Source organism: Bos indicus, chromosome 1 (genome assembly GCF_029378745.1).
Source record: "Bos indicus isolate NIAB-ARS_2022 breed Sahiwal x Tharparkar chromosome 1, NIAB-ARS_B.indTharparkar_mat_pri_1.0, whole genome shotgun sequence".
Lineage (NCBI taxonomy): Eukaryota > Metazoa > Chordata > Mammalia > Artiodactyla > Bovidae > Bos > Bos indicus.
The window spans coordinates 77,616,993-77,640,297 of record NC_091760.1 but is presented as its reverse complement, the minus strand read 5'-3'; the positions used below and the strand labels follow the sequence as shown (position 1 = coordinate 77,640,297).

The window sequence follows — 23,305 nt, the reverse complement described above, 5'->3', positions numbered from 1 at the left end:
TGTGATCTATATAGTTTATTATCATTTCTTATACCTTATGTTTATCATGTTTATCTGATTGTCTGTATTCCCCATATAGAATGTATGTTCTAGAAGTGAAGGTTTTTTTGTCTATTTTATTCATGGTTGGTTACTTTGTACAAATCCAGGCCCACTGTTTCTTTTGTGGCAGAAAATACTTGGCTTCTTAAAAATATTATCAGAATGAGTGAATGAATGTTTATGAACTCTGAATGGTAACAGTATATTACCATACACTTGAACGGAAGAAGAAAAAGAAACCAAAATTATTTTTACTTTGTGATACTATGAAAACAGTGAAACGATAACAACCTCCAAAGCTTATCTTTGGGAAAGAAAATATGATTAGAGAAGATTGCATTAAACTATTAATAATTTTGCTTTTGAGTAGCACAGCATAGTATGGCTATTACAATATTTAAGATAATTATTTCTACCTTTCTATATTTTTCTACTTTATTATCAGTATTAGTTTTAATCTGTATTAGTTTTAATTTTATTATCAGGAAAAATAAATATTGTCGTGAAAATAATCCTCAAAAATAAATTCCTTTGTCCTCGCTCTATTAGAGGTCATTTTTCTACTTGTATTCCATTCTCATCTAGAAGGAAATGTTGTCTGCTACCCCTGACCCTTGTTTCAGATCTCTCTTAGGTTATTGGATTTTTTTTTTAATTAAGCAGCATCAGTAGCTACCTGAGGAAACCACAACATTAATGGAAACAGGAAACTTAATAGACAAAATGATTAAAAGAAGAAAACGCCCCTTTGGGAGAAGAAAGTACTCTAGTTCAGGTCATCTCATTTAAGAAATATTTGTGCAGTTTTCAAACTTTCTTTCTGCAATTGGTTTGTGTGTGTGTTTACTTTTTTCTTTTGGGGGAAACAGACAATCGGAACAATAAGTTAAAGAAATTATGACATAAATAAAACCACAGAAATGTTATACAATTAAAAATAAATGTAGTAAGATTATGCTTTGGCTAAAGACTTTCCTAAAATTTTCATATAACAAAGGAAAATAACTCAGTGATTATAATACAATAATACAATAAACAGTTACCTCCTTGAACTAATATTATTTGTTAAACAGAAGGCTTTCTTTAAACAAGAATTTGCTTTGCATTAATGACTATTACATGAGTTTGAGTGAACTCCGGGAGTTGGTGATGGACAGGGAGGCCTGGCGTGCTGTGATTCATGGGGTCACAAAGAGTCGGACATGACTGAGCGACTGAACTGAATGACTATTATGGTGAGTGATTTAAAAATAATAGAAAATGACAAGAAAGAAGGTTATTTACCAAAGAAATATGACAATAGCTCCTGAAGACTACCTCCTTTTAACTCCTTCCCTTCTTAAGTGAGAAGGACCTCTTGGGGTCTTGGGGTCTTGGGGACAGGGACAGGTCCTTCCCCATACCCTCTGCTTTAGCTCCTCTCTGAAGTGCCTAGTTTCTGATGTGATTTCCGGAGTTGTTTTGCAGATGAGAAAACCCCTCACCAAATAGAAAATGTTAATTACTCGATGACCAAGAGCACATAACCCAAGGCCTCCTGAAGCCTAGAGACTGTCAATATTAACCTCTATTACACCACCCTGTTACCTCACCATCAGCCAATCAGAGAATTGTGTACAAGCTGATCACATACCCTGTGACCCCCATTCCCTCATCTGGCTTTTAAAAGTGCTTTGCTGAAACCCTTCAGGAAACTCAGGGTTTTTAGTACAGGAGTCACCCTTGCATGGCCCTACAATAAAACATTCTCTTCTCCAAACTCTGATGTTTCAGCTTGTTTGGCCTTACTGAACTTGCACTAATACTCTCACCAGAACAAACAAAAAACACCTAGAATCATGAAATAGAACCATGACCTGAGAGAAAAGGTAAATGTACAACATTGTCATCTACATGTGTGTTTACACAGAAAATTTTTTGAGCACACTTGGCCCTGAGAGATAACATAGCCCAGTGGTTTGCAATCCAGAATGTGCATTAGAATACCCTGGGAAACTCATACCTAATACACATTTCTCAGAAATTCTGATTCCCTTAATCTGGGTTTAAGTCCTTGGAAGTCAGAGGTTTCAGAAACCTCCAATGGTCAAAAGCTTCCATGTGGTTATGGATAAGAACCACTGAGTGGGGCCAATCTCTTCCTTTTACAAATGAAAAAATAGTGAATAGAGAGCTCTATAACTCACTGAGGCTGATCATTGGCAGAACCAATGCTAGATTTCAAGTTCACTTTTCTTCCCACTTAACACTTTTCACCCTGCTGGGGCCTAGGAAAGAGTCTTATTTATTTCCGATACCCTTTAGCCTTGTCTGCATTTAATAGCACTAGTCTATGGTAGGTGTTTAATAAATATTAGTTGAATAAATCCATATCTCTTGCTAATTGCTGATATTAGCCATATGGGAAAAACCTGTCAGTGGAAGATGGATATTCAAAATACCATGAGTTCCCCAGAGTTTCAGAGCATTGAGAATGTTTCTCATTGTGTTTTTAAATCCAACAAGCTGTCCTTACATAACCCTGGAAACTGCAGTGACTTCTGCCAGTTTCCATGGTACCAGCTAATTGTAGAGATTTTAGGGCAGGTTGGGGATGCTGCTGCTGCTGCTAAGTCGCTTCAGTCGTGTCCGACTCTGTGTAACCCCATAGATGGCAGCCCACCAGGCCCCACCATCCCTGGGATTCTCCAGGCAAGAATACTGCAGTGGGTTGCCATTTCCTCCTCCAATGCATGGAAGTGAAAAGTGAGTGAAGTCACCCAGTCGTGGCCAACTCTTAGCGACCCCATGGACTGCAGCCTACCAGGCTCCTCCATCCATACCTAAGGGTATATCTGGGGTTGGAAAGGAGACTGCAGAAATCTTACACCTGAGCCACACTCAAAAAGAAGGAAAAAAATAAAAAATCCATTACCAGATTTTACTAGGACCTACAGCAGGCTTTCAAATGTGGGAATATGGGGATGGCATGGAGTTTTTCCTGGACTTAGACACAGATCCACATAGAAAGTACTAGTTGATGAGGAGGAGAGACAGCTTGGTTTGCAGGACAGTGGCATCCAGAAAGAGCCTACACAGGGGTGGTGTCTACTTGGTACGATTGACAACCCAGCTTTTCTCTTCAGAGTTCTTATCAGCACTTAGGGATTTTATTTCCTCTCAAATTTCATGGGCCTGGACCCATCCAGGAGGATTTCAATTCTGTAGAAAGAGTGGAGATCTGACACATCTGAGTAATTTAAAGAGACTGACAATAATCTTCATCTCTCACCCTTAAGGTTAATGTCCCCATAGAGCTCCACAGAGAGCTCAATCTTATGTTTACTAGCCTGTCTCTGTATTATGTAAATTGCTTAAGAAGTGGTTACAACTAAGGCTGTATCAATCATTGATATTTTTAGATAATGAGTGAATAAGTTTCATCACTTGCTTTCCTAAAAAGTAGTTTTGGTAATGCGTGTGTGGTCATGTGCTCAATCCTACCCAACTCTTTGCAGCCCCATGGTCTGTAGTCCGACAGACTTCTCTGTCCATGGGATTTCCCAGGCATACTGAAGTGGGTTGCTATTTTCGCCTCCAAGGGATCTTCCTAGCCCAGAGATTGAAACTACATCTTCTGCATTTCCTTCATTGGCAGGCAGATTCTTTACCATTGAACCACCTGGTAATTATTACAAAAACAATAATGGATTTCTAGCTGTCTTTCACTCTGCCAACCTGTAGAAAACACAACAACTTAAGTTTTCACAGTGCTTTCCAGTTGACTACGTTATCACTTAGTCATTTATTGTAGTATGTCTCCTTTCTATGGATGAGAGAAATGAAGTTATCTCTCTTGACATTCTCTTCTATCATCACCCTTGATGAGGAAGAAGCACAGTTGGAGAGCAGTAGGTCATTCCAGTGGGTGGAGTTACTCAAATACTTGACAAGTGGCCCAGAGGCACCATAGCTATTTCCCAGGAATACATGGTAAGTTGGATCCTATCCTGAGCCATCTTGTCTTCCATGCAAGGCAATCTTGAAATAAATGATTAAAAAAAATAATAAACTGACTAAAGATTTATATTAAAAACAATTTATTGAAAAAGAGTAATGCTTTATACAAATTCCCATTACAAACCCCTGAAATATCTATCCGTTTCCAAGTAGGGTAGTAGAGTACAAAAATATCAAAGTCAGACAGATTCTGGTGTCACAATTCTGTTGCCCATTTTGTACTATGGATATCTTTTCAGAGTTTACCAACTAGTAATCACATGTATTAATACTTGCCCATCAGTAGGATCTATGAAGGTAGCTGAGATTCTTTGAATTACACATTTTAGGAGCACAGACTTTCAGGTTTGGAAGACACACTAAAATTTACTAGGTTCAAGTACTATGATTCAATCCTTTGGATAACTTCCTCTAGGTGGTTTCACTATGAGTTATATTTCTAAACTACCTATCCTAGCCATGTTAGCTGCCAGCTAGTAGCAATACCTCTGATGACATCACTTAACCAATATCCATCTTGTATACCCTTACAAGTTATTAAAACTCAAAAAATCTTCCATTCTTTGGTCAACCCTTAAACTTCCGTTTTACCCATTACATCTGCAAACTTGTTCTAGGTCAAGTCTGCACTCCTGAAAGGAGAAAATCTTAGCCACACAAAAAGCATCAGGCCACCTTGATCAAAGAAAACTAAGACTTCCTTAAAGTTTTTTTCACTTAGCAAGCTGAAATTCATTTGTCTCCTCACTTATGAGGTTGGTTAAGACAGGAAATCAATTTCTTAAAATTTCTCTTTTCAGTCATTTGAAAAATAGTCTAAAATCTATGTGCTTAAATTCTTTAATTCTTTCCCCCAGTACAATACTTTTCATCTTACAAAATCACATTTACGTGTATCCTGTCTCACTGGATCCCCTCAATAGCCCTGTGAGGTAGGCAGGTCAGGCATTACAATCCTCTCTTTAGAAATGAAGCAATAAATCTAGGGCAACCTGTGCCTTGCCCAAACTCACACTGTAATTGATAGCACCAAGACTCATCAAGTCTCCAGACACGGAAGTCAACACCCTTTCCATTACAACATCTTGCTGAAGTGAAGGAGTTATTTTCCACAAACTGGAAAACTAAGAGCAATTGTTAAAATGGAACAGAGTGCCAACAAAATGGTGGCCACAGCTGAAAGGAAGGTACAGGCCTGAGGAGAGAGGAAGGTGCCTAACCACGAGAAGGCCTGTGTGTAGGTTTGGTTCAACGACTTCTTAACAGCCAATTTAGCAAACAGAAACACTACTTAGGCATATTTCATGTTCAAAGAATGAGCATAATATCAACTAATTAATACTTACACCACTCTACCAGCTGGTTAAGTATCATTATCTCAATTTGACAGATGGGAAAAGAGGAGAAAGATTAAGTGACTTGCCTATAAGCTACAGAGAGAATATTTGTCATCAGAGTATCACTATAGAAATTCGAGTACTTCATTCAAACAGTCTGTTCCTCTCTGGGAAGAGGTAAGCTATACAAGAAAACAATACAGTTAAGGAAGGGGACAAGAATAAGGTAGTTTGGGAGGGCATATAACTGAATAAGTAGCTCAAAAAATTTAATCAATAGAATTGTGTTACAATACTTGGAAAAGCAGCACACAGTTCCTCAATGGGACAAATATTTTCAAAGCAAATAAGTGTGTTACAGGTCAGGGTACAGGAGGCGTATGGGAAGGTCAACAGGAACATATCATCTAGTCACACACAGAAAGATTTGCTCCCAAAGCTCTGGTCTGCAAGAGACTCTTATTGACTTCAGGAATTAAACTATAGGCATATAAAATGTGTTATCAGATTCAAGAGTTAAGCTCAACCTCACAAAAAACAAAGGCATGAAGAATGACTGAATGCTGAAGAAGCAAGTGCTAAAAGATCATGGTAATAAAAAAATATGATACAAACATTTAAAGAGGCCACATGTGAAGAACTGAAATAATTCATACTTGGTAAAGCAGGTCAGGTCTTCTGTGAAAGACACTAAAAGCTGATGAAGGAGGGTAAATGATATTTGACCTATTATGTATGTGTACATAAAGAAAGAAGAATTTGAAAAATAGCAAATAAATGACTTAATCAAGAATTAATTTTTTTTTCACTTTTTAGATATATTTTAAGAATGCTGGTACCAATACAATGAGAATAAGAATTCTTACTAATTTTTTTATAGAAAAAACATGTTTATGTACATATCTATATATATTTAAGGAATGCTATCTCCCCTCATTTGAGATGATTACTCAGTGGGAAGCAGTAATACAAATGGAAAAGGCTTCCCTTCTGTATTGAGGAAAGGAGATAAGGCTAAGTCATTTTTAGCAATGGATATTTTTAAAAAATATGTTTTTTGTTGTAATACCACAGTTCAGACTACAAGAGTCAAAAGCTAAGATCTTAATGTCAATGCCAGTATTTCAATGTCCATTTCTTGTTGGTTCCAACAGGATTGTCAGCTTTCGCTTCTATGTCACACATAGTCTTTCCCACTGGAAGGTGCTGGCTTGGGATAGGGCCTGGGTGTTGGGTAAGATGTTGTTTTCCGGGGACAGGAGCAGCACAGCAGGGCGCCTCCCAGAAGGCAGAGAGAAGCAGCAGCCCAGCCGATGAAGAGAGCCTGACCAAATTCATACCTAAAAAAAAAAGGTGATTCATTTGCTTAATCAATGAACCATTGGAAACTTCTCTAATGTAATTAAAGAATGAAATCAATATCACACTCAGATTGTTTTCCACTGGGAAAAAATCCCCTGTGATCCCTTTAAGTTTTATGAAGTACTTTAAGGTTTGTGAACACACACACGAGAACATTCACATTGCAGTTGTTGACAATTTGCAACAGTAGATCAGGCAATTTGGCATGTAACACCAGGTTAATTACGCAAATATTTCCAAAGACTTTTCCATGTGTAGGAGACTTTTAAAGTATGCTACATACCTTAAAAGTCAGGTTTGGAATATGGTTCCTAGGCTAAAACAACAAGTCATGCTATCACCAAGTAACAACAGTATTCTATAAAAAATAAAACAAAAAAAACTACCAGAGTGTTTTGGAGACTATTAGACTTTTCAACAGTTAACCCCTGATAAACACTGAAATCTGATCTATGGTTTTGCAGAAAAAACTCCTAAACAACCCATAGATTGTTCTAGATTAAGTTGATGCAGGTGGATGTATTAAGCCATACTTCTGGGAGAAGATCTGTGACCGACGGTCGACAATAAGGAAAGAGAAGGGTCAGATCTAGAATGATAAGGTCTGAGTTTGAATCCTGATGCAAACTCTCAGCTGCTGAACTGTGGGTCATGAACTCAATGTGTCAACCTCAGAGGCTGCTTCTCTTAAAGCCCAATGATCCCATCTTCCTCACTGTACTGCTTTTAGGATCATGTGAGATGGTGTAAGTAAGTATACAGTGCCTGGCAATTTATAAAGTGCTTTCATATCCATTACTGGTAAACTTTTAGCCTATTGACCTCCAGCAGTTTCTGTCCCTACTTTGTAGTCTTACGGGATAGGTTCCAACAACATCCTGGCAGTATGTGTTTTCTTATACATGGGTGACTATAAACAAAGAAGCACACCTTATCTCTCCACCACTAGCATTTTTCATCCATTCATCTTAGCACGCAACAAACAATAATTACATCTTAACATCCCAACTCTGAATATAGTTATTAGGCTTTAAAGAAGTGAACACAGTGACACAAAGAGCCTTGTCTCTGATCAAAGGGTGTCATTACATGAGAGCCAAGTGTCAGCTCTTTAACTTCCCAAACTTGAAATATTAAGAAGGATGATCTTTCTAAAATTATTTTATGGACGTGATGAAACACAAAATTTCATAGTGGTAACATCCTTTTCATAAATAAAATTGTTTTTTCCATAAATAAAATTGTTAGGAATGAAGTTTCTGTTAAAGGTTATTAACCTCTATAATAGAACTGTTTTTTTGACCAGTCATAAACTGTGTTTAGTTACAAATAATCACAATTAAGTGTTGTATCAGAATATACTTCAAAAGTGAAATTTCAAATCTATTGGTGTCTTTATTAATATTAAAAAAATTAAAAAATATGAAAAAAGGTCTAGCATACATTTGGAAAGTATACACCTTTTCTACTTTGAGGTTTATTTTGTCATCAATACATGCGATTAAAGTAATTATCAAACTATTTTTAACATGTCACAGGCCATTCAAGTTATTTTCAATTTTGGCAAAAATTCCATAAAATGCTGGATAGCAAGTCTGGGAAGTTACCATAGTAACTGGACTTTGCAGAACATAAAAGGGTATTTTCTCAGAGAACAAACAATTTTATATGTGACTATCATTACCTGGCATTGACCGGGGTCATGGGGTCATAGAATTCTTGAACAATTCTATTGCCATACCATGCTGTGGCAACTAAAATAGCCAGACCTATGGAAATTCAAAACAAAAGACTGTTAATCACCATGGAACACTGAGCATAAATGCATGGCTCATTAAATTTATAAGTATTTTACAAGAATAACATTTCATCAATAATGCTGACATTTTAAATTTAGTCCATTTTAATTCAGATGACATTAATTTAGGATGAAAAGAGGTTCAAACATGATTTTGTATAAGTGTTTTCTTAAGACAGACAAAAATACTAGGTTGGAGTTAGGCACTTGACTGTTCATGTCATCTTATTCACTTACAGTTTAAGGTCCCTGGCACAAATAACATTCTTTTGAAAACATTCAGGAGATTCATGTCATTTAAGATCTCTTTAAAATAGATTGTTATAAATTAATGTGCTAGACTACTTTTGATAAAACCAAAGTCCTTATTAGTAAAGCTTATAAAAGGGAAGATGAAAACTCCTCTACATTCTTCTTGGCCAAAATGCAAAATTCGCATTTCTGAAGGATCAAAATGAATGTAAATAGCTAGATAGCAGGAACACATTGGACCTGGCTCAGAGTACACCAATCACCTAAATCCCTACACCCCTATTGGCCAGATGTTCCAGGTCTTGCCATGAGATTCACTGAGGTGCCACATCAGATCAATGTATGCAGCACACTCTCAATTTCTCATGCCTCTCACATTTCAGTGCCTGTGTGCATGCTCAGTCTTTGTCTGGATTGTAGCCTGCCAGGTTCCTCTATCCATGGGATTTTCCAGGCAAGAATACTGGCGTGGGTTGCCATTTCCTTCTCTAGGAGATCTTCTAGACCCAGTAATTGAACCCGCATTTCCTGTATTAGCAGGTGGATTCTCTACCATTGAGACACCTGGGAAACCCCACAGAAACCACTTAGTCAAAATAATCTACTGTATCATTTATTAAAATAAGTATATAGTACCTCAATCTTTTTATCCAAAGAACTTAAATAATTTCTTTTTATAGTCTGGGCTTAGGGGGCACTAGTGTTAAGGAAAATGCCTGCCAATGCAGGAGATGTAAGAGACACAGGTTTCGATCCCTGGGTCAGGAAGAACCCCTGGAGGAGGGCATGGCAACCCACTCCAGTATTCTTGCCTGGAGAATCCCATGGACAGAGGAGCCTGGCAAGTTATAGTATATAGGGTCGCTATAGGGTTGCAAAGAGACACGACTGAAGTGACTTAGCACACAGTCAGTCTAAAAATTCATCAATTTAGACAGATTAATATTTCTATGCTACACCCACTGCCCTCTTCCTCCTACAAAAAAAGTGGTCCAACCTAATTGCCTCTAGTACTTGAAAGAAAACACTGTTGCTTTTGGCTGCTCGAGTAGAAAATATGAATACTCTGGAACTTGCAACCCTCACTCCTAGGGAGTCTGTGAGACTGCACAGTGGTGGACAGGAGTAACTAGAAGATTAGCAGAGGACAGGTTCTACTCAGTAAGTGTGTTCTTAGCCTTTGGTGTAAAACCTAAGTGTTGGGAATAAAATGCTCTGCAGTAGTAATTTGAATAGTCTGTAACCAAATGTTTAGTAAAGCCACAGGCATTCTTCCTTCATTGTTCATGAAACCCACATACTTTTCTTAAAGAGAAAATGAGGAAAAAATCTAATTCTAGTTTTTCCTAGTGGTAGACTATACTACTAATGTCATTTCCAAAAACAATAGACTCCCATATATAGTTTATGTAATAGTCTTATTGTTGCTGTTTAGTCTCTAAGTCATGTCTAACTCTTTGTGACCCCATGGACTATAGCTTGCCGAGCTCCCCTGTCCATGGGATTTCCCAGGCAAGAATACTGGAGTGGGTTTCCATTTCCTTCTCCAGGCAGTCTTCCCATCCCAGGGATCAAATCCATATCTCCTGCATTGGCAAGCAGATTCTTTATAGTTGAGCCATCAGGAAAGCATATGTAATAGTCTATTTCAAAACAATAGACACCTACTATATATGACATATAATAGTCTATTATTTTATATACATACACAATTTTATATGCACACATTATCTTATTTAATATTAACTTTATTATAAGACTTTACAAATGAACTGTCATGTCCTGTTCTGGCTCTCATTTTCTCAAAGGTCACATAATAAGATTTGAATAAAGCAATAAATACATATTTATTTTCTATGGAGAATGTAACCTCACTCTTTTATCAAGGTTTTTATTCCAAGACTTTTCTGTATTATTTTCTTTTTTTAACTCATTTTTTCTCATTTCCTACCATTCCAACATTCCACCTGAACTCCAAATGCCCTTTCTCCTCATTGATCTATGGGTAAAACCTGTTCATTCCAGAATCAGTACTGCTTACATGGAATAATGTCCTCCACTTCCTCCAATAATCCCAGCCCTATTCATTCCATTCATTTATACCTGTATGATTACACCTTCTTCATGTTCTCTCTCACCATTCCCCATCTTTCCCATGTAGTATCAGTAGAGACACCACAGAAATTTTCTGAATTACACAGAATTGGTTCTCAGTATTTGCTAGATAGAAAAAAATCTCTCCCTTCACTTAAGGAGACTGTTTCTAATGAATCAGTTGGCACCTGAAACCTCAGGGAATAGACCTATCCGCTGTGAATGTAGATCTCAGATTTTTATGCAGTTCCCATTTGAGAAAGTGAAAGTCAACTGGGTTTAAAGTTTCTATGTCTTCATATTTTAAAGGAACTGAATTCAATTGATTCAAGAGCAATAAAGCCAACGTGATCTAAGGAAGCCAAAAACTAGACCTTAAAAAACATCAGAAAGAGTTTAATAAGGTCTAAGAGGGACAGGGCCTCTCTTACCTGAAATAAGAAAGATCACGCCCCCAAAGACAGCCATCCGCATCTTCTGTGCCTCGTCGTCTTCCATGCACTTCATACACTTCATGCCAACGGTGGCCACAAAGATGGCTATTAGTCCCAGCAGGATGCCAATCACCATCAAGGCACGGGTTGCTTGCAAAGTGCCTGACAAAAAACATTTTAGAACATGTAACAATCATGCCTAGACCAACAAGAGAAGAGTTGTAGAAGACCACGTATATTTCAATGTTGTGTGGAAGACAGAAAACAACCAGGAGTCAGGAGACCCCAGTTCCAGTGATGCCTTTGCAGGAAACCCACACAGTTTCTCCTCCGGAAAAACAACTATCTGTCTGAATGATGAATAAGAATTCCTCCAGCTCTAACAGTTTATGTTTTCAACATTAAATTCAAAATCCTCTGAAAAATAATTAATGATTTGGTTGAATAGGCTTATAACACATTGTTAATTCTTACTACTGGAGAATTTTAATTCTGAAATAACAATCATACATTATCCTTAATGTTAAACCATTTATACTTTAAATGGTTTACAATATATCTTGGTAGCAGTCAACAGCTTTACACTCCAGTCATCAAGCTGGGGAAAATCTGGGTGGGTGAATTTGGAAGACAAGAAATGAATTTCTCATAGATTGTCTTGGCTGGATAAGCAACACATAAATCCAGTAATGGGGGTGGGGTGGGAGATCTGAAAACCATTTTCTCAGAACAAAACATAATAGCCTTTGAGATGTTATTTTGGAACACAGTAGGTTTATATTCAGAAATATCACTGGTGTTTAAAACCATTTAAATTACTATGTTGTAAAATGGCTGACAATTCAATGTAGCACTTCTTAGGATTCCACTAATGTTCTAATTTCTTGTTCTTGTCATTGGTATACTAAGTCATGATCAAATATATAGGGTTAGGTTTGAGATATGCCAGTAAATATATTAAAGAGTAAAAGCGTGTTGCCATCCCTATGGCATAAATTCTCAAAGAAATTCTCAAAAAAATCTGAGGCACAGATTCTCAAAGAAAAGTGAGTTGTAACTACACTGGTTAGATGAGTTTAACTTTAGATTTATTTCCACCATCAAATAAAGATCATTATCTCTTTGACAGTGTTAACATATGACAAGTCTTTATGCAAATATAAAAAATATTTACATTGTAATAACAAAGTGTGCTATTTTATGGGTAAGCCAGTTACTATTCTTTGGGACCATGTTTTTATTATGTAAAGTATGAATGATGATATCTGTAACCAAGAAGTTGGAACAATTGACTTCCTAATGGTCTCAAAACTAGATGACATGATAGAAAGGTTTTCTATCTCAGTATCTAATTTAGACTTAGGCTCAGTGTCAGTATTTTTAGGGTTGAGAATTTAGGCTAAAAATCATAATTAATGGTAAAGATTTCTAAAACATCAATTTATTTAAATTTGTTAATATTTCCATCCTTGCCATAGTCAGGCAATCTATGATAAAATCATAGTAACCTCTTTCTGAAAGTATTAAAGACATTTTTTGACTGTATATGAGAGATATTTGGGAAGCCAAGATAAATTTTTACTTGATTTAATTACAAAGCAAACCAAAGGCATTCTCATGCTCCCCTCATTGATTCACTTCCCCATAAATGCATGTGGGCAAGTGTGCACCCAACTTATACACTTATTTGAAGATTGAAGGTTGGCACACGAACTTCTGAATCAAAACACGTTTCATGGATCATGGGTTACCAGGAACTATCAGTTCAATTCAGTTGAGTCGCTCAGTCGTGTCTGACTCTTTGTGACCCCATGAACCGCAGCATGCCAGGCCTCCTTGTCCATCACCAACTCCTGGACTCCACCCAAACTCATGTCCATCGAGTCAGTGATGCCATCCAGCCATCTCATCCTCTGTCGTCCCCTTCTCTTCCTGCCGTCAATCTTTCCCAGCATCAGGGTCTTTTCAAATGAGTTAGCTCTTCACATCAGGGGGCCAAAGTATTGGAGTTTCAACTTCAGCATCAGCCCTTCCAAAGAACACCCAGGACTGATCTCCTTTAGGATGGACTGGTTGGATCTCCTTGCTGTCCAACGGACTCTCAAGAGTCTTCTCCAACACCACAGTTCAAAACCATCAATTCTTCAGTGCTCAGTTTTCTTTATAGTCCAACTCTCACATCCATGACTACTGGAAAACCATAGCCTTGACTATATGGACCTTTGTTGGCAAAGTAATGTCTCTGCTTTTTAGTATGCTGTCTAGGTTGGTCATAACTTTCCTTCCAAAGAGGTAAGCGTCTTTTAATTTCATGGCTGCAATCACCATCTGCAGTGATTTTGGAGCCCCCAAAAATAAAGTCTGACACTGTTTCCACTGTTTTCCCATCTATTTACCATGAAGTGATGGGACCAGATGCCACAATCTTCATTTTCTGAATGTTGAGCTTTAAGCCAACTTTTTACTTGTCTCTTTCACTTTCATCAAGAGGCTTTTTAGTTCCCTTTCACTTTCTGCCATAAGGGTGGTGTCATCTGCATATCTGAGGTTATTGATATTTCTCCCAGCAATCTTGATTCCAGCTTGTGCTTCCTCCAGCCCAGAGTTTCTCATGATGTACTCTGCTTATAAGTTAAATAAGCAGGGTGACAATATACAGCCTTGACGTTCTCCTTTCCCTATTTGAAACCCGTCTGTTGTTTCATGTCCAGGAACTATAGCTGCTTATAAGATTATTGTGAAACCTCCCTTGGAATCACAAACGATACTCTGGTATGAAGAGAAAAGTACCAAGGACTCCATAATTATGGTGTGTCCTTCCTTCTGGTTTGCCAACAGTTTTGCAAAGGCAATCATGCTCAGAAGGAAAATAAAAAATAAAATAAATAGCCTCTTCTACATAAATAACCTCTTCTACAGAAACAGAGATTTCTTATCGGGTCCTAAGTGCCACTCAGAAAGAAAGCATTTCAGTCAAAGGAACACTGGAAAAGGAGATGCTGAAAGTCACAGAGATGATTCACGTGGAGGACAGGGTGACCACTCATCCATTTTGGCTGACTCTCTAGGTTTTAAAACTACAAGTCCTGCCTTCTGAGACGGTCTTCAATCCTGGCAAACTGGGAAAGCTAGCCACTATTGGAGGATGTTTGGATGTGGAAAGTAAAATGAAAAGGGTTAGCAAGGTAAGCAGAAGGCATTTATCAAGTACGATTTTGCAAGCTAGGGAAAGGGTTTTGGAGTTTATTCTAAATGTGAGCAGAAGCCATTTAGTGTCTTAAAGGAGGAATGAAAAGATTTTTTACCCTGTCTTCCTCTGACAGGGTGAAAAATATGTATAGCGTTTTACTTCTCTCAACTACTTTTTGCTCTGTCTATTAAGCTCAATTTTCCAACCTTTATTCACCACTTTGGTTGCTTTCTCTGATGTCTAAGTTTTCTACTTTGAGTTGTAGGGCTTCAAACCAGATCCAGCTTCTATAACCGTTCTGATCTTTACTTCATGTATAAACAGCAGGCCACCAGCCCAGCAGGTCTGAGCGCTTGGATCACAAGGTACTCTTCACGAGGAGTCTGCTGGGCCTCAAGCTCCTGAGTCAGGCCTGCATAAAACCACCCAGGCAGAGAGCGTACGTGGATCAACCACTTCAGGGCTCCACCTGCACTCGCCTGGGATTATCTCGTTTTCACAGTCTTCATCTCGGAGTCTGTTCTCCTTTCAGTTCTCAAAGAAAACACATTTAATTCACACCCCATTTATTCTTTCCATTACTTTACAAAATTTCTAAGGGGAAAGGAACAGATATTTTGTTCTGTGTGCTACAAACCCTAGTAAGTCTTATAGTATAAAGAATTATATGCATAATGCACAAAAATAATGGAGAAAATGGGGGAAAACCTATACTCAGGAATCATATAAACCATATATTGCAAGGAGATCATATTTCATTTTTAAAAATCTGATAAAAAGCAATACTGTTATTTTGTGAAGCAGTATTTTTTCATTTACATCCTGACATCCACTGGCTTAGGAGATGTCTGTATTTTACAATACTAGATGGGCATCAAACACAAAATCTCATCTTGCATCACTGGAGATATTTGGATGAATTCTTAACTATAGTGATATGTGGGGAGAAATGTAAACATAGGGAAAAAAGGCTGAGAATCATAACAGCATCAAAACTCACTAGTTGGGCACATGTAATGGTGGATTACAAGTCAAAGTAAGCAAGTGTTACAAGTTATGAGGGTTTTACATGCAGATAGAATCTAAATTGCACAGTTTTAAGCTGGAACCAGATGAATCCTTCAAATTAACGTTTTATAGAAGTCTTTTAAGTCAGAGAGCTAAAATATGTAATTGTGGGCTCCTTGATAACTTGGCCAAATATTTTTTCATATTTCTATTCAAAGCACTTAACAGTGCCTCGCAAGCTTCATGGATTATTCAATCTGGGATCAATTAATTTAAATTTTAATATGTCTTTATCTTTTAAAAATTCATATATAATAGGTAAAAATACCTTTTGTGTTAAGCTTAACTTTTGAAATAACACTGAGAAACACCTCTTAGAAAGCCTCAAGATACTAAAATCTTGCTACATAAAGCCAGATCTAGTTTAGATTATTAAAAGCTAGAAATTCACCTACAGAGAAAAAAAATCATACTTTTTGTTTAACCGAATCTAATTTAAAAAAATTTTCTAAATTATGCATCTAATGAGCTTCCAAGATGAAGTTTTTTTTCTGGTGGAACAATGACCAGCAGGGCAGAGAAGTTGAGAAATATTTGAAAGCTACCAAATATTTTAGGCCAGAGAGATAAAGTCTTGAACTATTAACTCTGAGTTGACTTGAGTGGCTCCAATCTGAAGCAAGTATGTTTCTTTCTGGCCCATTAAATTTGCCTCTACAATATTATTACCACCGATTAAAGCTGTCTTTGGAGAAAATGGTTAGCGAACATTCAAAAAGGTACACTATTTATTGTTCCTCATAATTATTCAGCAGTACATGGAGAAGGCGGTCTTTTAATTACACTTAGCTAGACTGATAATCTTGAGATTAAAGACTCCCTAAGGAGTTCTTAACACTTGCAACCTGAAAGTATAATTTGAAAACATACTTACAAAGATCTCTACTTACGAGACAAGAAATGAGTTAGAAGTTACTGATCTACTACAGTGAGGTTAATCTACATAAGCGTAGAAAGACAAGCAGAGACAAGTCAGTGGAATTTTTTTTTTTTTCTAAAGCATTTCTAAAGTCTTACTACACAAGCAGCAGAACTTCTTTAAATACCTGGCATTGTTCATGCTATTTACTAGCCATATTACTATATTATTACCCTATTATATGTCATAAATAAAGAAGATTTTAATTATATCTCTATCTTCATGCAGTCCCTCTTTGTATCAAGTTGCTTAACAAGTATTAAGTAGATAAACTGACCACTGGGTGACTAGAACAAAAATCCTCTTTTCTCTTCTGCAATTAAATGAACTCATCACAGACTGTTACAGAGCTATACTCCCATGACATCTTCACTTATTAAATTGTTCACTTTTAGTCAAGTTCAAAGTTTCTCAAGAGTCTTCACTGTTAGCATTTCCATTTGATTGATGTATGAACTGGTGGCCACTGGGTGTGCCCTCAAGACTCCAGCACAGTCAATAACTGTGGTCTGGGATAAGGCAGGACTTAACCACTTTTCAGGATGTTCCAAACATTTTTGCTATCTTTGTTTCTTAAGAGAAATTGTCTCATGATTAAATGTACACTTCTCTGTTAATTCTGTGCCACTTAGTCATCACTCCAATCAAGGAAGCCTAAACTCTGCCACTTGCCTATGTCCTTTGCATCACTGAAATTGGTAACAAAGACTGTTGGCACTGAAAGGAATCAACACTTGCACATTATCCATCATCTTAGCTGCATTTCTAGGAACAAGGATAGGGCCTGGCTCATGCTGGTTGAATGGATGAATGACTCATGTATTCATCTCCCTGTTCTGCCCCACTCTGCCCTACTTTACAAGTAGGGAAACTACAGTCCAGAGGGATCAAGTGGCTCACCATTATAAACATGGCTAGTTAGGGTAGAACCAGGGTCAGAACTGAGTATTCAAGTTTGCATTTGGGTTTTGACTTTCATCATTCCAAAAATCAGAACTAATTCTCAAAACAGATCTGAACACAAATGGCCCCTTAAACACCAGTGGTTCAGCAGGCCTAATGCAGTCTAGAGAAGTGTAAGGAGGTGCCCTCATCTCTGCCTCTGCATCAAAGACCGTCCAAGTCAGTGATTTTATTATTTGATTGAGTCTGACATCATGGTGAGAGTTCTGGGAAACTTCACCGACAACCAATACTCATTAAAGCACACCTACACACATGTGGATTCACGTAAAGCAAGTTGAACAGGCCAGAGGAGCTTGTAAACAAATTACAGAATCCTAAGTTTAGATGAGACTTACAGAGAGTCTAGCCTAACCTCCCATTTGTCTGGGACTTGGATTTTCCCTACAGCATTCCTTCAAAATACTTATTTATTCCTCTGCCTGCACACCTCCCACCATGCAACCTCCTGGGGCAACCCAATCTTTGGACAGCTCTAGCTATTAAAGTCAAGCCAGGAGAAGCAATTAACTAAGCACATGAAATAGGAACTAGCTTGCCAAAAGTTTGAAAAATGAATCAAAACAAGGCAAGACATACAGTTTAATCAAGAAAATCAACTCTATCTGGCACTCTCTTTTGCATATTCCAACTATCAGTCATCAGTGTCAATAAACATCCATTCTTGGATGGAAGTGAAACTGTCTTAGCCATGGTAAAACCACAATCCATGGTGTATTATTTGCTTACCCAGGAAATTCCCCAGTTACATTTTCATAAACTGCTTTGCAAGAACCATCTAAAGAAGCCTTGCTGTATCTCACTTTTGACATTGCCTTAAGTACACTGTATCCCTTTAGACACTGCCATGAGCTCTTTGCAGCTGACACTAGTTAGAGAAGGGGAACCAGGGATTTTTAACACATCTAGTGCTATAACCTTTATAAATCCCAGAATCTGAGCTGTAAATTGCCAAGTGGGCTCCACTGGCAAAGAGAACAAACTACAATTTTAAGAAACTTCTAAGTTTTTCACCTAAAAGCACTTTGTGGAGTGCGACTTGTTTCAAGGAACACTAGTTATATGTACAGATAAGCCTGTTCACCTCTGAATATCACAGTACTAAACCAAAAACAGCCAGTGAATCACCTCCCAGGTCTCTACATCAGGTGGGCGTGAGCACAACTGTCCAGGTGGAGAACAGAGACAGGTAGGTTCTCTGGGCTCCATCCAAAGGCATCTAGTGAGTCACTGGCAGGTTGGGAAGTATACCTGTGAGTCAAGGCTCTCTCTTCTGGGAGCCAGTTTTGAGAGAAAGGCCTCAGCCCCACCTTTGATAAACTCTGGCATTAACCAAAAGGAAAATAGGAACTGACATGGAGTTAAAAAAAAAAAAAAATTCATCAGAAAGCAATCTCCAAAATTGGTAGAGGAAAGGTAGTGTTCATATCTTCCATCATAGCTTTAAAAATCATAACAGTTATGATAACTAGGTATAAATGAAAATAAAACATTTTAACACATCATCATGTGTAGGGATAACCTATTTCAGTATTTACAACATGGATTGATCTGATTTCATTTGGCTGTTTAAGGAAGGTAAAGGAAAGTCTATTTGCACACGTTGAAAATGAACTACTAGTACTTCCCTGGTGGTCCAGTGGCCAAGACTCTGCACTCCTGGTGCAGGGGAGCCAGGTTCGATTCCTGGTCAGGGAACTAGATTCCACATGCCACAAGTAAAAGATCCAAGATGCCCCCCAAAAGATCGAAGATCCTGAGTGACACAACTGAGACCCAGGGAAGCTGAATAAATATAATTTGAAAGATACTTAAAAATAAGAAAATGAATCATTTTGATCAGAGGAATCAGAGATCTATCTGGAATTGTCCTTAGAACCATCTCCATCTGGCAGTGCTTTAATTTGACATGCCAAATGCCATACAATTCCTTACACGTATTTATCCATCCATGAGGAGATTCAATGATTATATAAAGTCATATACTTAATGTACTCCTTATATTTGGCATAAAAGAATCCTAATATGGGAACTCTGAAAAGCTGAAATGGCAACACTAAAAACCACCATGTGTACACTAAGTCACAAATTCCACAGGTACTCGAGAGTTTTAAACAGATTTGGAACAGAGTGAACAACTCTAAAGGGCATGGCTTTTGACGAAACCACACACAGGAGGTGGACAAAGCAACTGAATACACTTGAGCAATGACTTGAACACTGCTTACTGTCAGCACACAAAGGGGACTGGTGGGCAGGCTTGTTTGTCTAGGCAAAGGCTAAGGAAGCTTTTATTCAAGTTAGTTCAAGTGCATGACAGACACAAGTTCAGGACAACTAATGTCATATCTCAAGGAAGCTACTCTGGCCATGAATTGTTATTACCTAAGTAAGCAGGAATTTAATGAATTTCTGACAAAACTCAGAAGTTTTTGTTTTAAAAAACAATAAAAGAAAAAATCCATCCAGTCGCTCTTCCCTCCTCCATATCTAGGACTATTTCTCTCTACATAATCCTGTCCAAACTTATGAAAGAAAGAAGCCAGCATTCGTTACATAGAAATTCCTCTGTGGAAGACAGAAACTCAGAGAAGACCCGCCCTCTCTCTCCTGACCTCTGCATTCATCAGCTGTATCTCCTTAGTGGCTTCATTTTCTCCTTTATCTAATGAAGGGAGATAATTTTGAACTTCTCTTTCTTCTCATCCTTTTTCTACCTGCCACCCACCTTCACTTTCCAAAATAAGACTATACAATCCACCTCCTCTGAAGACTCCTGGTCTGAGAGCTAAACCTTCTGGGGAATCTTAAGAGACTTACTTCTTCAAGGAGTCTTTGGAGGGAAAGACTTCCTCACACTTGTTTAGTCCCTCAGTCGTATCTGAGAGTCTGCAGCCTCATGGACTGTAGCCTGCCAGGCTCCTCTGTCTATGGGACTCTCCAGGCAAGAATACTGGAGTGGGTTGCCATTTCCTTCTCCAGGGGATCTTCCTGACCCAGGGATAGAACCCAGGTCTCCTGCACTGCAGGCGGATTCTTTACCACTGAGCCACTGGGGAAGCCCCCTTCACACTAACTGGATCTCAGAAGTCAAAAGAATCAGAGGATTCAAACTCAAGTGTGAGAAGACACTAGGTTGAGACAGTCTATGTAGGAATCTGATTTCTTCTCATGATAATTCATAGTAAAGATAGAGAAAAAAGCTATATCTAATAACTGGCATTATCTATTTAATTTTACAAACTGGAGAGGCTTTCAGGCTCCAAACTTTTCAAGGCACATCATTTTCTTGTCCTAACCCTACAGTTCTTCAATTTTCACAGAATCTGAGAATGTCCAGGAAAGGCCTAAGAGCTCAAAATCGAGTTTGGCTCCCACTCGCTCAGTTGCCACCCCACTCATGGGTATGTAAGATGAAACTCACACCTTGAGAAGAGTGTCACCTAGGGAGTTGGAGGAAAAATTAGAGCTTAGGTCTGGTTGTCCCTTTCCCCAAACCAGGGTTCTCTCTGCTACCTTATGGCGGGGCACATGATCAGCAGACTTGATCCACTGAAGGTTGACAGACATGTAACCATACAACAGAACCGTTTAATAGCTACTACTCCAAAAGGGAGCCATTTGGGGTTGGGTCCCTGTAGCTCTGACAGTAAGGAATCTGCCGGCAATGAAGGAGACCCGGGTTCGATCTCTGGGTAGGGAAGATCCCCTGGAGGAGGAAATGGCGACGCAATCCAGTATTCTTGCCTGGAGAAGCCCATGGACAGAGGAGCCTAGCGGGGCGACAGTCTGTGGGGTTGCAAAGAGTCGGACACGACTGAACGATTAACATTATACCACCCTGAGTCACAACTGGGGAGTGGGGAAGGCACTCACTGTTCAGATTCAGCAAGGAGTCGAAGACTTTGCACTGGATCTGCCCGGTGCTCTGCGATACGCAGGACATCCACAGCCCCTCATAAATGGCCTGGGCCGTCACGATGTTGTCACTAGCATAGGAGTAAACTTTCCACTGGGGCAGCGCCGTGCTGACGATGGAGCCGATCCAGCCCAGAAACGCCAGGATGAAGCCCAGCAGCTGCAACCCCGCGTTGGCCATGACTCGCTCGGGCGCCCGCGCTGGCTCAGGGGCAGCAGGTGCACAAGGCGGAGTTTGCAGGTGCGCACCCGGGACTCCCGGGCGTGACGGAGCCTAGCGGAAGAAGTTATTTCAGGGACTCCTGCTCCCTGCGCTGACGTCGGAGAAGCTCTGGGACCGGGTCCGGGTCCGGGTCCGGGTCTTGGTCGGCGCTGCGGTTCGGAGGCGAGAAGCTGAGACTGCTCCCGAACCGCGACTGAGATGCAGACCCGCTGGGCGCCGCGATTTAAAGCAGCTCCGCCCCCGGCCTGACCCGGCCGCCGCGCAGCGCCCTCTGGCGGTTTCCGGGCGGGTTGCTGGAAAACGAGAGGGAGCGCGGGAGCCCGCGATAGGGCCCGAACTCTGGGGGGAAGGTCCTGCCAGCCAAGTAGGGACAACTCGAGGAGGATCAGGTACGCATAGTGTCCCGGTGCTGCTCGTTTCCTGTCTTTTCTCCTCTTGCCTTTTCCTCTGTGAGTCTTCCCAGGCTTTCCGTTCATTCAATCCACATTTATCCAAAAATGACTACGTATGTCTAAACACTAAAAGATGCCAAGATGAAAAATTAAGACCTCAAGGGACGCACAGTTTCATTTTCGACTTTTCCCCCGCTGATTAAAAGACATTTCTATGGCTCTCCACCCCTCTAACCTCCCTCACACACTTTCCTCCCTTTCCGTTCAGCCTCCTCTCCATTTCCCTTTCCTCCCAAATGTTGATACCTTATTTATTAGGAAACTGAGACTCAGAAAGGAAACGTGAGATCCGTAAGACCATACAGCAAGTTGATAGCATATGCAGTACTCTGGTTCTCAGCCCACTCTGCCCAACTACATCTCAGCTTGACCGAAATATATGTCCTTTGAGCTTCCCTGGTGGCACAGCGGTAAAAAAAAAAGTCTGCCTACCAATACAGGAAAGGCAAGAGGCACGGGTTCAGTCCCTGGGTCTGGAAGATCCCCTGGAGAAGGAAATGGCAACTCACTCCGGCATTCTTGCTTGGAAAGTTGTATGGACAGAGGAGCTGAGTGGGTTACAATCTATGGGGTCTCAAGAAGTACCTCAGTGAGTAGGACTTGACTGAGCACACACACCCATCCTTATGGAAATACAGCCTACCCTCCCCTACCCCTACACTTGTACACACCCACACCCACACCCAGCCTACCTTCCACCATTCCTACACTTGAACACACACACACACATCATCATCATCATCATCACCCTCTTTCTCACAGCACTTTGTCTTAGAGCAGTGATTCATTCTCAGAGGGACCTGGCCACCCAGACCCACTGCCCCTCCAAAGGGTGTTTCTCGGATGTTATTCATCAGAGGTGACAGCATCTAAAAAGTCCCCCCAAGTAGAAAGAGACCAGTCCTGGGATTAGAAGTCCAAGTTCTGGCTTTTGCAGTGTGACTGGCTGTGGCCAACACCTCAGATTTTAGCTTATTTAGCCTTTAGTTTTGCTCTGTGGGTCTCTAAAGCTTCCTTCTTTGTAGTTACTCAGAAGTGTACCTCAGATGCTGTGGTTTGGAATAATTAAAATGTTTTCCCAACCTCTTTGTGTGTGTGGTGCCAGTGTGGTGGGAGGAGAAGTTTTATGGTTTTAATAAAAACAGAAGCACCTCCCAGGCAGAAATAAACTTGCAAAAGGGAAAACAAGATATGTTTCAATATTTCCTATGGCAACTGCCAGTTTATAGTAAAGAGGGAGTTAAAAAAATTTTT

General features: G+C 39.4%; 1 protein-coding gene and 1 non-coding gene across 2 annotated transcripts; one reads left to right on the top strand and one right to left on the bottom strand.

Moving 5' to 3' along the window:
• Positions 1 to 4,104: 4,104 nt before the first annotated feature.
• Positions 4,105 to 21,774, bottom strand: CLDN1 (claudin 1). The gene is made up of 4 exons (XM_019958171.2): positions 21,335 to 21,774; positions 11,316 to 11,480; positions 8,425 to 8,509; positions 4,105 to 6,718 (listed from the first exon to the last, which is right to left on the bottom strand). The coding sequence occupies exons 1-4, from the start codon at positions 21,555 to 21,557 to the stop codon at positions 6,556 to 6,558; spliced, it is 636 nt and encodes a 211-aa protein (XP_019813730.1). The 5' UTR covers positions 21,558 to 21,774; the 3' UTR covers positions 4,105 to 6,555.
• Positions 19,084 to 19,156, top strand: TRNAR-CCU (transfer RNA arginine (anticodon CCU)). Its single transcript has one exon. It is a non-coding gene; the product is annotated as a tRNA-Arg (tRNA).
• Positions 21,775 to 23,305: the final 1,531 nt, after the last annotated feature.